Source organism: Antechinus flavipes, chromosome 6 (genome assembly GCF_016432865.1).
Source record: "Antechinus flavipes isolate AdamAnt ecotype Samford, QLD, Australia chromosome 6, AdamAnt_v2, whole genome shotgun sequence".
Lineage (NCBI taxonomy): Eukaryota > Metazoa > Chordata > Mammalia > Dasyuromorphia > Dasyuridae > Antechinus > Antechinus flavipes.
In genome coordinates this window covers 79,467,665-79,482,359 of record NC_067403.1, presented here as the reverse complement: position 1 = coordinate 79,482,359, position 14,695 = coordinate 79,467,665, and the positions used below count along the sequence as shown (strand labels likewise).

At 32.5% G+C, this 14,695-nt stretch overlaps 1 protein-coding gene across 3 annotated transcripts in view; it reads left to right on the top strand.

Annotated features, from left to right (window-relative positions):
- The window catches only part of FBXW7 (F-box and WD repeat domain containing 7), a 109,468-nt gene extending 97,655 nt beyond the window's left edge, over positions 1 to 11,813 (top strand). For all 3 annotated transcript variants that reach the window (XM_051966181.1, XM_051966183.1, XM_051966182.1), the window contains 6 exons: positions 364 to 500; positions 2,148 to 2,261; positions 3,453 to 3,634; positions 6,094 to 6,319; positions 8,225 to 8,435; positions 9,907 to 11,813. In XM_051966181.1, the coding sequence (XP_051822141.1) occupies positions 364 to 500; positions 2,148 to 2,261; positions 3,453 to 3,634; positions 6,094 to 6,319; positions 8,225 to 8,435; positions 9,907 to 10,175 (1,139 nt within the window). In that variant the 3' untranslated portion in view covers positions 10,176 to 11,813. The remainder of the gene's footprint in view (positions 1 to 363; positions 501 to 2,147; positions 2,262 to 3,452; positions 3,635 to 6,093; positions 6,320 to 8,224; positions 8,436 to 9,906) is intronic.
- Positions 11,814 to 14,695: the final 2,882 nt, after the last annotated feature.

The following is a 14,695-nucleotide window of genomic DNA, read 5'->3' as shown; positions in this document are numbered from 1 at the left end:
TCTTGTAGGCCAAATGAGCATATTTCACATAATTACAACTTTGAATAAGACACATTTGAATACATAGGACCTCTTAATTCATTATTTGAACTAATGGGGACCTGGCTATGGTATCATCTATCCTACTTCATAGAGTTGTCATGAAACTCAAATGAAAGAGTTGTCATGAAAATAATTTGAAAAATTAAAAGCACTCTACAAATGAAAAGTATTATGATTATAATAATTTAGTTTTTAAAATAATGAAGAATAAATAGTATTTATACATTTGTTTGAGAAAAAAAGGAAATATTCACAGTGCTTTTATATGTAAATTTTGTGTTCTTAATTATGGAAATTTTTTTTTCATACTTTTTCAAACAGGGATTGATGAACCACTTCATATCAAAAGAAGAAAAATCATAAAGCCAGGTTTCATACATAGTCCATGGAAAAGTGCGTACATCAGACAGCACAGAATTGATACAAACTGGCGGCGAGGAGAATTGAAATCTCCAAAGGTAATAGAGATTTCTAAATGACATCCTTTTATGGTAGGAATTAGTAAGCATTTAGCAGCTAGCCATTGCTGTTCTGGATGAGTAATGTAATTTGAGACATCTTTCTTCTAAGAAAGAACCAAAATCTTTTAAAGTAATTGAACTAGATTTCTGACAGACATACTTCTGAGCAGAACCAGGTGGACAACTTTATTTAATAACACTAATATTCTAAGGACAAACAGCTTTAAAAGCTTAGTAATATTATTGTTGTTGTTTAGTCATTTTCAGTCACACTTAACTCTTTGTGACCCCTTATTTGGGAGTTTTCTTGACCCAGTTTAGAGTGGTTTGTCATTTCCTTCTCAAGCTCATTTTACTGATGAGGCAATTAAGGCAAATAGGGGTCAGTGACTTTTACTCAAGGTCACCCAACCAGTACGTATCTGAGACTGAACTTGAACTCAGGTTTTCTCGACTTCAGGCCCAGTGTTAGATCTACCATGAGACCTAGTTGCCATGTTCCAACCACAATTCTTAAAAGCCCACCTTCTGACAGACACATGATGGCCTAAAGTACAGAATGCGATTTTGGGGTGAGGTAGAACAGGGCATGATCAATGTAGAAATTTGTTTTGCTTTATTATCCAAGTTTGTTAATAGGGGTATTATTTTGCTTGCTTTCTCATTGTGGGGAAGGAAGAAAGAAAGAAGAAAGTTTTTCATGAAAATAAAATAAAATTTAATTTAAAAAAATAAAGAATAATTGTTGAGTTCTATAGTGAATTTCTTTCTCTAATCTGAAAAAATAATTAAATCTGATGGGGAAAGACATGTAAAATTGAGTATGACAATGTATATGTTTCTACTACTTCTATTTGCAAATGAGTGAAAAGTTTTGAGCATCCTCTTGGATTTTATAATAAATCATTTACAGATTATACACACTTAGTGTATATTTAATTGCTCAGTTTTGTTGGCTGTTTCCTTTAACTTTTTAGTAGCATTTTTTATACTGTGAGATTTGCATGAATTTAGACTTTATTTCGTATTTTCTATGCATTACTATAGTTTTCATGTATTGGAAAAGTTAAAGAATACTTGAAATTTTTGATACACACATACATATATATTTATTTAAAAGAAAGCGTGACTTTTGTCAAAAAGTTTTAATTTAATATGCCATCTTAGCTAAATAATGAAACATATTCATCTAAAATAGTATTTAATTTTCTTCTTAAAAGAAAATAACTTCCTATAGTGGCTAAAATACTGTCTTTCATACTTATGTAAATTTTAAAGATAGTTTAGAAAATCACTGTCTAAAAAATAATTAGAACTAGATAGATCAATATTTAGCTTCTTGAATACTCAATTCATATGTAAGAGCTCTTCTCAACTTCTCAACTATTTTTAAAATGAGATTGGTTCAGTAAAATTTGTAAATTTTGAATTTCTAAACAAAAGTAATGGATAATAGGATGCATTTGCATTTAAATTTCCTAAACTTAGTTCATCTGCCATAAGAATGAGATTTGGTATATTTTATATGCATTTTCATTCTAGATAGTGTATTTAAAGGTATTTCTTCTTATATGTACTTTTTCCCTTGTGTAATATGAAAAAAAAAATTAGTTACACTTTTCTGGTTCTTGTTTGTCTTATCAGGTGCTCAAAGGACATGATGATCATGTGATCACATGCTTACAGTTTTGTGGAAACAGGATAGTGAGTGGTTCTGATGACAACACCCTGAAAGTTTGGTCAGCAATCACAGGCAAAGTGAGTTTGCTTTAAAGATCATGAAATCTTATATTTATTTTTTCCATGTAATGGCAAATGAGAAAGTATGGCAAATTATTAGCACCCACTTATTTTTAGCAATAAACAGTTTATATAACAAGCCCTAGGTTTGTGAAAGTCATCTTGATGTAATATGATCTAGTCATAGATAAATTGAGAATTTGAGCAAATGTACTTTATCTTCATTTAACTTTTAACTTTCTTACCATTATCAACCTGAATGGCATATTACTTCTTTTCTTTTAAAAAAGTTGTGATTGTGAGAGATTTGTTTTCCCTATGCATCTGTTCCATTTATAAGCTACATTTAATTTAAAAATTAAATGTTTCATGTTAGATTAAACTAATTTCAGGTTATATGACATAATACTGAACAGACAAAGCATTGAAATTGAAGTTTGATAGGAAAAAGCAGTCCAAGCAGTCACCTTGAAGACACACAATAGTATCCCTTGTAATAGTACTGAAGTCTAGCACTTATCTGTCTAGTGCAATAGCATTGCACAGATTGATTAATTGACCATTTTTCTGTTAAAAAAAAAAGTTATAGTAAAAGGAAAGGAATATATAGAAAATTTCCAGTTTTGTTTTGTTTTAACAGTTTTTTATGCAGTACTTCAATTAGTAGTCGTTAATCTTCTAAATATCTCAAGTCAGATTTGAAGATAAAAAAGGAACTTCACATTTCCGTGGTGTAATATTAGTGTGGGATTTATCTTCAAGGTTTAAAGTCTGTCTTTACATGTCTGGAAGTAGGTTGGCTGGATCATAACTACTGCCTTCGGGCAGGCTCAGATGAAATGTGGTATGCAACCACACCCCATACTGTTGGCATTCTTTGACTAAAATCATTCCCATGAAAGAAACTAAGTTACAATTTAATATTCTTTCATCAAAAAAGGCCAGCCTGGAACTATCACACCTTAGTAATAAACATTTGTTTTCTATCTACTTAGCCCTTTGTGACATTCATTGTGACATGCTGCTGAATGTATGAGTTGACATGATTCTTATGTCAAAATTAAAAATTATTTTCTGATGCTTCTGGCAACTCAATGTTGAACCTTTTTCAACACAGATTTTAATGAATGATAAAAAGATTTTATGAATGATGTTTAAATTTTGCTTTTTATTCAAAAGTAAGATCTTGAGGTTAATTTTTTTTTCCAGTGTTTGAGAACATTAGTAGGACACACTGGTGGAGTATGGTCATCACAAATGAGAGACAATATCATCATCAGTGGATCTACTGATCGTACTCTTAAAGTTTGGAATGCAGAGACTGGAGAATGTATACATACTTTATATGGACACACCTCCACTGTTCGCTGTATGCACCTCCATGAAAAGCGGTAAGAGCAAAAACCTTGGTAAAATGATTGTCTTGCATTGCTGAAATCAGTTTCTACTGACTACTATTAGGTATCAATTATACAGTCATTTTCAGGTTTCAACTTTAAATAGGCATTTAATTGCCTTTAAGATGCTATTTTGTTGCCATAGATGATGGTGGTGGTAGTGGTGGTGATGACAATGACAACGAAGACAACAACTATTAAGCAGGAATTTACACTAACATTTAGTGTCATTTGAATTTTCTTAGCCAGCCTTTCAAAATGATCACTGTTATGTTGTTTGTAGATAGTATCTTCAGTACTCCTGTGTGAAATAAATTTTTAAGTTGGTCTGAAAAAAATAGAGGGTTAGACTGGACCATTACAACACTAGATTCCCTCCTTCCTTTCGCCCCAATCTGATTGGATTCTTGGCTTTGTCACTAAGATGCCGTAAAGTTTTCCCTTTTCTAGGCCTTAGATTTTTATCTGTAAAATGAGTATTTATGGTTGCCATTCCTAAAAACTCCATAATTCCAAATTACTCTGGGTTATTATCTGTACACTTAAACAACAATGTTTCCTCTTACCTTCCACACAGGAAAGTTGTGTGAGAGTACCAAAGAATCCATATGAATACATTTTCAGACAAAAATGGCATAATAGTGCAAAGTACAATAGTGCAGGAATAGTAACTTTTCCAAGGAAAAAAAATTAGAAGTTTCAAAGAAGTCATACTTAGACTTACTATACACACACACACACACACACACATATATATATATATATATATACATATATATATATATGTATATATATAAAATAAATAAAATATAAAATGTTTATAGCAGAGGACCATGGATATGAGAATTTGTAGTTAGAATCACATAGAGCAATTTATAGCAAAGGAAAACATCTTTAAAATAACCTCTACTTGGTAATCTGGTCTTCTATAAACCTGACTTTTTAAACCTATTAAGCCTCTATGTGCCATTGTATTCCAATTCAATCCATTACAGTGTGTCCTAATTTGTAGATGAAATGGTACAGAATTCTTTAAAAACATTTTTTTCCTCAATAGCTTAGGGACTAGCTGTTTGAAAAACCATTCATGTGAAAGTTTGTATAAATGTGATTGTAATGTAAAAATAAAAATTATTATATGACTGTCTTAGCTTGAGCAAATCACATCTAATACAACACAGAACATTTAGTTAATGCTCAAGATTTGTTTTCTCTGTTGAATTGAGTTGATTATTAGAGTACTCATCTGAGCCTAATGTGTTTTTCTTAAAGAACTTTTTTTTTTCACCTTTGTTTCCACACATACATATATAATCCTTTATTCCATGTCAGCTTTTTTTGTCTTTTCTCATGTTTTTCATTCTTGATACTGTTTTCCTGGTTCTTACTTCATTGTCGCTTCATATTGTTACATGCAGCCTAGTAATGTTACATTGCATTTCCTATAGGGAAAGGATGAAAAGAAGGAATAAGCATTTATATTGTAGGCATTATGATAAGCATTTAGGTATACTGTCTTTTTTAATCCTCACAACAACCCTTTGAGATAGATGCTGTAATTATCCATATCTTGCAGTTGAGGAAACTGAGGCAGACAGTTAAGTAATCATTTTTTGTAAATATCTGAGACTATATCCACTGTATCATCTAACTGCTTAATTTGTTTAAATGGAGACCAGTGTGTATTTTACAGTAATTAAAAAAAGAAATATATGAAACTAGTGTATTCTTTAAGCAAATATTTCTATATTATATCCCTTATTATGACACCATTTCAGTCTTCTTCTACCATATTAACAGTAACATTGTTCTCAGTAAGAAAGTAAGAACTATTCAGCATATTCCATGTTAGAATTTTGATGTGTAGAGATAGTGAAGAATATAGAATGTTAATGCAATGTCTTAACACAAGTGGTTATGAATGAATGCAGTTAAATTCTATTTTCATTTCTAATTTGAATTGAATTGGAAGCTATTTAAGCAATGCAAAGACACTATGATCTGCTAGGTAAGTCTATTAGATTAGGCATCAGGTAATCTGAATTCTAGTTCCAGTTATGTTACGTGTTAATTGCTCTTTGCTTATTTCCCAAATGTGGGTATTACATCCATCCCTAATTCTTAAAAATATCATAAGACCAAATGTGAAAATGTGAGAATTTTGAATTCTTTTGAAACAAGTTACTTTATAAATACAAAAGGTGTTTGTTTAATTATTACATCATTTTGACCTTCAAGAATCACTGTAGCAGGTATGATATTGAATACATTTTTCTAAGAGTTATGTGGTTCTTAAATGCACATGCTTCCTTTTCATCCTCCATATGCTTTCCTCTCCTTAACTAATGAAGTATATTTTAACTTCTGTATCAGATTCATTTTTAACTCTGTTAGACATGGTCCACTGTCAGACACTTAGATTTTAAATTGTGTTTTTATTTTTTTTCCTCCAGGGTTGTTAGCGGTTCTCGAGATGCTACGCTTAGGGTTTGGGACATTGAGACAGGCCAGTGTTTACATGTCCTGATGGGTCATGTAGCTGCAGTCCGATGTGTTCAATATGATGGCAGGAGGGTTGTTAGTGGAGCATATGATTTCATGGTGAAGGTGTGGGATCCAGAGACTGAGACTTGTCTACACACACTGCAAGGGCATACTAATAGAGTCTATTCATTACAGGTAAGAGATCCTGTGTGATACATCCCAGGAATGTTTTACTAACTAATCATATGTTTGTAAAAACTGCAATAATAAATTGTCTCATAAATGATGTTCCATAGGAGTACAAGAAAAATAGTAAGAACAGAATTTTCCTATAACTTGTGTACCACTTATACCATGAGTATGAGAAAAACATGATATTTTGGAATGATGTGTTTTACCATTTTCTACTTTATTATGTAATTTCATTCAAAAATAGAAATATCTGTGTTTAAAAGCTGGAGCCTGCTACTTTGGATTCTTTAGTTGTGCTACAATAGATATTGTTACCAGAGTAAACCTGGTTTTAATTCCCTCCTTAGCCAAGGATTAATTTAGCCAAAAAGTTCCCCTTGACATTGGTAGCTTGAGTTTGATGGACCATGTAATTGGGATTCCATCCTTACTCATAACTGCAGCCTACTGCAAGAGGCTGCTGTTTCTCTGCCAGAGGTGTTCCTAGATCAGTTCTTATAAGGAGATTTCATCTAACCAGAGGTTCTGTAATGAACTGACTTTAATTTTTTTATAACTATTTTAATTGGTTTTCTTTTGTAATCATTTATATACATTTGGCATACTTCAGTCTGTGGAGAAGCCCTTAGATTTTACCAAATTGCCTAAGGGATCCATAAGACAAAAAAGTTTCAAAAATCCACTTCTAGACTGGATTTTTAACACTTCAATTTAAGTGTTTCCTTAAATAAATGTACCACTGTTTTCAAAGTTAAGAAGCTAAACTGATGTGCTCTTTAGAAAAAAAAAATAGTTGTTACTATGTATTTGGTTCCCCCAGATATTCTCATTTTCATTTAAAAAAGTTTTCATGTACATTTCGCTTCACTAGCTAATGTCCATCTATAATCTGTATGTGATAGATTGCTTATATTGACATTTTCATTTTCAAATTAAAACTTGTTTTAGTAGATGCAGTACACTGTTGATTTTGGCACCATTGCCACCTTGAAATGATTTTTGACACTGGACAAATGATTTGGTGGTGATGGTGGTGGTGGCTGTTTAAGAGGAGGAGGAAAGTTTTGTGGGACAATCAGTTTAGAAAGTTTTTTTTTTTTTTTTTTTTTTTTGTGAACACTAATAACACTGAAATTTTCATTTAAGTGAATCATTGGTCCACAAACTGAAAATGACAATGTTGGCATCATCTTAATTTTGTTTGGGTTGATGGTCATTTACTCGGTGGAAATAAAAGTAGCAAGGAATGATATGGGTCTTGCAGTAAGTCTGTCATCAGAATGGCACCATTCCTAATTGCAAACATGATTCATTATTTGTTAGCATATTTCCTAATTAGTTTTAGGTTCTTATAAATACTGTACTACTTTTCTATGCAGTTTCTAAATGAGATTTGAGCACTGTGAAAAGTTGTCTCCAGTCCTTTCCTATATTTAGATGCTGATAAGCACTTCCATTATCACAAGTTATGTCAGCAGGTTCAACTTCCTGCTGGAGGTAATAGTCATTGGTTTTCTCATTGATGCCAGAACCATCCCAAGGTATGTAGATGCCAAGGGGGATGGGTACTTCTAAAAAATAAAAAAGGCTTAAAAATGAGATGTTCTGTGTTCACTTTGCATTTATGAAGTATTAGAATTACTGTTGTACAATGTTGCCTTTTTTCTCTTTTTCTTTTTCTTTTTTTTTTTTTTTTTTTTTAGTTTAAGAGTATTTCTGCAGCCAAGTGATATAGTGCCATGCATTGGTAGCAGAAGCTTTTTGACAACTTGCTCAGTGTGATTTGCTTGATTTCACTGGCCTGAGTGACTTTGCATGAGAGTTGAGTTCATGTCTCCTACAACATGGGTTCTCATCATGACAAATACCATATTCAAGTTCATTGCTAATAGAATCTCTTTCTTTTAGTTTGATGGCATCCATGTGGTGAGTGGATCTCTTGATACTTCAATCCGCGTCTGGGATGTGGAAACAGGGAACTGCATTCACACATTAACAGGACATCAGTCATTAACTAGTGGAATGGAACTCAAGGACAATATTCTTGTCTCTGGAAATGCAGATTCCACAGTTAAAATCTGGGATATAAAAACAGGACAGTGTTTACAGACGTTGCAAGGTGAGTTTAAGTAACTAAATTTAGTAGTAATTATCTAAAGAATGTTGAATTGTCTGTTTCTTTAAACAGAAACTGGATTGCTTTTAATTTACATGATCCTATGAACATTTTTTCCTTTGAACTACGCCTGTAAGGACCATATTCAATTTGGTGAAAAAAAGCTTTATTTTGAAAAGGAAAATTATTTTAATGACTTACTACATGTATCCAGTAAACAGCCCACATAAAATTAGAGTGTAGATTCTTTCTAAAAACAACATTGCACATAAGAAAAACTTAACATGTTGCTTTCAGAATATACCAATTATATAGCAATTTGTTTAAGGGAACATGTGGAAGGTAGAACTGGGATTCAACAACTATTTAACTTGAATTTAACATTTGTTTTTGGGTGAGGAGTAGAGTTGCATTGGCATGAAAACTTGCATTTTTAAAATTTCCTTTATAATTCGTTAAAATCACTTTAATATTTTTTTTCTTTAAGGAAGTCTTTTTTTTTTTTTTTTATCACGTATTTTACTGAACATAAAGTAAGCTGAAAAGGAGACTGGATCAAACATTTTTTTTTTTATAATTATAACTTTTTATTGATAGAACCCATGCCTGGGTAATTTTTTTTTTTAACAACATTATCCTTCAAGGAAGTCTTTAACAAATATTTTGTAATGGAATCACTTGGATGGGAAGTAGCATGTTGTATGAGGGTAATCCATTGAAAACTCCCATTTGGAAATCAATCACTTACGAGTTTCATTTCATGTTTTACTGTTATTTCATGCTCTCTAAATCAGTTTTAATGGTTGTCTCTCAAGTGAGATTCTTAATTTTTTTATTCTCAAATTTATTCTGATTTTCCCAAGTTTTAAACATTTTTTCCTACAGTGCTTGCAAACTTTCTGTCTTGTTAGACTTCCATCAACTCTTGAATACTCTTGAATACTGTGAGAGTTTGAGGTCAATTTTGATTACTCATACTCTTAAGCAATTATAGAGAAAAACTATTTTTTCAGCTAGACATTAAGGTGACAGCAATAGCAGTGTCTTGTTTTATCGTTAGAGTCGTACTCATTAAGTTGTGTGGTACTTTTGAATAAACAACTGAAAGGTTAAAGGTGGTGGGTCACACACAAAAACTAGTCCTCAACGCAATGCATGAAACTGTAATACCACTACTATAACTCAGAAAAAACTTTTATCCTGGCATTTTGAAAATGAAATATTTCCAAGGTTTCTGAATAAATAGATCTCTAGAAAATAAATTTCAATCACAAATGCCTCCCAGATTTCCCCATATCCATACTCGTCTTTTTTTTAATTTAAAAAAAAAAAGAACAGAACAAGATTTCTAAATATGTAAAGCTTTAAATATTTCATTTACTGCATGTTCTAATGTAGAAGTCTACAAATTACTATATATATAACCCATACCCATGGTTTCTAACCAATAACTAAATTTTTGTGGTTTTCTTAGGTCCCAACAAACATCAGAGTGCTGTGACCTGTTTACAGTTCAACAAGAACTTTGTAATTACCAGCTCAGATGATGGGACTGTAAAACTGTGGGACTTGAAAACGGGTGAATTTATCCGAAACCTAGTCACATTGGAGAGTGGGGGCAGTGGGGGAGTCGTGTGGCGGATCAGGGCCTCTAACACAAAGCTAGTGTGTGCAGTTGGAAGCCGCAATGGGACTGAGGAAACAAAGCTGCTGGTGCTGGACTTTGATGTGGACATGAAGTGAAGAGCAGAAAAGATGAATTTGTCCAAACATGTAGAAGATGTACTCCCTGCCCTTCCCCCTGCAAAAAAAAAAAAAAAAATCCCTTGTTCTCCGTGGTGCAGGATGTTGGCTTGGGGCAACAGATTGTAGAGACCTACAGACGAAGGGGAAGACGAGATGACAAACCGTAGCTGACAAGCGAGGCATCTGCTGTCTCATCACGTACAAGGCTTCACTTTGGACTGGGGGCAGCTTTGCAAAATATGACTTTCTAAATCAAACCAGGTGCAATTATTTCTTTATTTTCCTCTCAAGTGGTCATTGGGCAGTGCGATGCTGAAACCTTGTTCCAAATCCTGCTAACTTGTTCTTTTACCACCGAGGTCTAGAAAGGAGCTGCAATAACATCGAAATGTGGACTGGTTGCCTTTTCAAATTAGAGAGAGCATCTGCAACAAAAAAAGTCATTTCTGGAGTGGAAAAGCTAAAAGTTTTTACTGTGAATTGTTTTTGTACAGTTATCATAAAAAAAGCTTTCTTTTTTCTTTTTTTTTTTTTTTTTTTTTTTTTTTTTGCCAACCATTGCCAATGTCAATCAATCACAGTATTAGCCTCTGTTAAACTATTTCCTGTTGCTTCCATTTACACTCTTCAATGCATATGTTGCTCTGAGGTGGCAAGTTGTCCTGGGTTCTGTGAGTCCTGAGATGGATTTAATTCTCGATGCTGGTGCTAGAAGTAGGTCTTCAAACATGGGATTGTTGTCCCACCCCTGTACTGTATTCCCAGTGGCCAAACTTATTTATGCTGCTAAATGAAAGAGAAAAAAAGCAAATTATTTTTTTTTATTTTTTTTCTGCTGTGACGTTTTAGTCCCAGACTGAATTCCAAATTTGCTCTAGTTTGGTTACGGAAAAAAAAAAAAAGACTTTTTGCCACTGAAACTTGAGCCATCTGTGCCTCTAAGAGGCTGAGAGTGGGAGAGTTTCAGACAATAAAGAGTGAAGTTTGCCTGCAAGTAAAGAATTGAGAGTGTGTGCAAAGCTTATTTTCTTTTTTTTTTTTCTGGGCAAAAATGAAAAACACATTCCTTAGAACAAAGCTATTCCAGCCTGTTCTGTTGGGAAACTTTTCTTTTTGAGGGCTGTGGTGAATGGAATGAACATACATAATAAAACTGACAAAATATTTTTTAAAACTATAAAATACAAAATGAAAATACAGTCGCTGGTCAGTCTTAGTGTTCTACAGTATTTGGGAAAAAAAAAAAACAGCTGTTACAGTTTTATTGCTGTGAGTAACTGACAAAGCAGAAACGATTTCGTTTTTGTAGTAAAGGCGTCACATGCAAACAAACAAAATGAATGAATAAGTCGAATGGTTTTGCCTCATTCTCCAAGAGCCACAACTCAAGCTGAACTGTGAAAGTGGTTTAACACTGTATCCTAGGCGATCTTGTTTTTTATTCCTCCTCCTGTTTTTTGTTTTATTTATAGTCTGATTTAAAACAATCAGATTCCAGTTGGTTAATTTAGTTATGTAACAACCTGACATGAGGGAGGAAAACAACCTTTAAAGGGATTGTGTCTATGGTTTGATTCACTTAGAAATTTTATTTTCTTATAACTTAAGTGCAATAAAATGTGTTTTTTCATGTTAGCATGGCTGTTTCTTCCTTGAGGCAGTACTGCTTCATTGCAAATAGTTCCTTTTTTTCTTCTAAAATTTAAAACAAGAAAGCTTCTTCAGTTCACATTGTCTTTGGTTTGAAATGGGCATCAATATCTTCTAAGTCCATTTTACACAACTGAAATTCTATAAGAAAAACAAAAAAACAAAACTGCTTTATCATTTCTGTTGTCTGATAAGAGTAGAGGATGAAATTCATCATCTTTTATGTTACATTGGTGTGTATTATTAGCTATTTTTCAGCAAGTTACTTACCCATGCCTCATTTTTCCTCATTTGCAGAAAAAAAGAAATTGAACTAGATAATCTCTTTTAGTTCTAATGCCTCTAGCATGTATAATACACAAATATAAAGACATTTCATTTTCAAAGAATCACTACACCCCATTGGCCTTTAAAAAAGAAATTTCTAGAATTCCTAATAATCAATAGTTCCTACACTTTTGACTTATTTAAGAGTTCATTTAACAAGCTAAATTAAAACAAGATCAAAAGCAGAATTTAAGGTTCTTGCATCTCCAGGGATCATTCTATTAGCTAAATAAAGCTTTTATGCAGATATTTTGTACTGAAATCCACAATTGTTGATTATTGATTAAAATTGGGCGATTTCGATCAATATTCAGCAATTTAAGCTATCTAGATCAAACTTCCAAATTTGGAATCAAGCACAAAAGTAAAAAAAGCCCTAGATAAAATGCTTTGCAAACCTGAAAGCACTATGCAAATACTGTTATTGAGTTGTTGTTGTTGTTCTTCTTCTTCTTACTGATAGGAGGAGAACCCCTTAAGTTCTCAATCAGAATCTATTTACTTTGACTTTTGATACAGACATTACAAATTTGGTTATCTGGATTCCCTGCCCATTGCAGCTTGAAGGCAGCAAATTAGAATCAATATAAGTTATTCCAGGCAAACACTGAAAACAGTCTGAAATGACAAGTGATAGAAAGGGAGAAAATTAAAACTAGAAAAATTTAATTATGAGAACTCAAAAAACACAGTAGCCTAGGACCAATTAAATTAAAGGCAAATAGCCTACATATCTCGGTAACCCCTGAGAATTTCACTTTAGAACACAGTCTAATAATTAATTTTTCCCATTAATAATTCTGAGTCATCAAGGAAAAGATAGATTTGTTCAGGATTCCCTTTAGGAAGGTAGGGAAGACACTTCAAATAGATGACCATGGAAAAAGGGATTGCCATTTGAAAAAAGCATATAAATACAAACATTTCACTTATCTGGGAAAATTCACTTTTATAAAAGAAGTACTATTTCTTGGGCCTTGCATATACGTATCTAATAATTGCTTATTAGATTGATATTGGATATTGGATAGAGGGCTTCTATCCAATAATAATATTATCAATAGAAAAATAGGCTCTTTTATTGGAGTCATTTTTTAAATGAGGCAGTTTTTAAAACATTAACTTCCAATTGTAAAATTTAAAGATGTGACTGAAGATGGTCTATTGCAAATATGGAAATATGAGATGATCCAAATTTTAAAATCAAAATGTTTGTAAACTTTTCAGGTACATGAGAGCTCATGCCATATATGTGTGTGTGTGTTTTGTTCGTGTGTGTATGTGTATATACACATATGTATATATGGAACTGATAGCATAAATGCATATTAATAGTTTGTCAGTAGGATTATTTTTAATACTTCATTATGTGCCTTGTGATACATAATTTTTAATGAGGATAATCCTCTCTTGTAAATTGAGTTTCTTTTAAAATGATATTGCAAGACGTCCCTTTCAAATTCTGTTCTGAAGATTCTATATTGTTGAAGACCAAATATAGCTTGTTTTTGAGCTATTATCTTTATTCATTCAGATGTTAGAAAACTGTTGATTGAATAAGTAATGATTGACAAGAACTAGAGTCAAAGAGCCTTATACCCTAGAGAACTGTATGTTCCTTTACTTAGAAATTTGAGGTTCCAAGTTTTTATATTAGCTTCATAAATTGAAGTAGAATGTTAAAAGTGTATACTTTTGTTAGTGAGTTTCTCTGATTTATTCTTGGAATGACTGGCTACTCGCTACAAGATGATGGCTTCTTGTAACAGCTAATTTCCATTCCATGACCACAAAGTTAACACAGGGCAAAATCTGTTGGCCTATCAGGTTTTTAAAAGATAAGACAGAAAAGCCTGTCAATTGTTATTACTCTTTTATTATGCTTAGAATGATCGTGTTGGAGGAGGAGAATACTTTGTTCCAGGGATGTAAGCAAAACAGCATATTTCTTTGAGCAAATCCCAAGGGAAAAAATTTCTTTGTAGTTCAATTATTTTCTTGCAAATCCTGTCCTACATTAATATAAAGGTTAAAGCTCAGAATGGTTTTGACCTTTCAGCTAGAATTCTTTAAATTAGTGTTCTTGAAGTGGCAAATTTCTCTGTTCCAAAGGTAAAATTATAATACAGAGCAGTGATCCACAGAGACACATTGCAAAATTGTATAATTGTGAGAACAGTGTACTAGGCATGGGGAGAAATCTTTGTTCAAATCACAAGTCAGACTATACCTATATAACCATTAGCAAGTCATGTCACAGACTTAATTTGTTCATCTGTAAAATGGGAGTAATTATTCTTACCCTACTTTCTCTCAAAAGTGAATGTGAGCAAAAATACTCTATAAATTGTAAAGCTCTTCATAAATGTGAACTATTACTATTAGTAGACAGAATACTGATCTGAAAAATTAGACTTACTTGAGTCAGTTTTAAGTAGCTGTGTGATGTTGAGCAAGTTATTAACTGTCTCTGGGTATCAGATTTTGATCAAATGAAAGCATTGGCTACATAATGTCTAATGTCCGAAATGGCCTGTGAT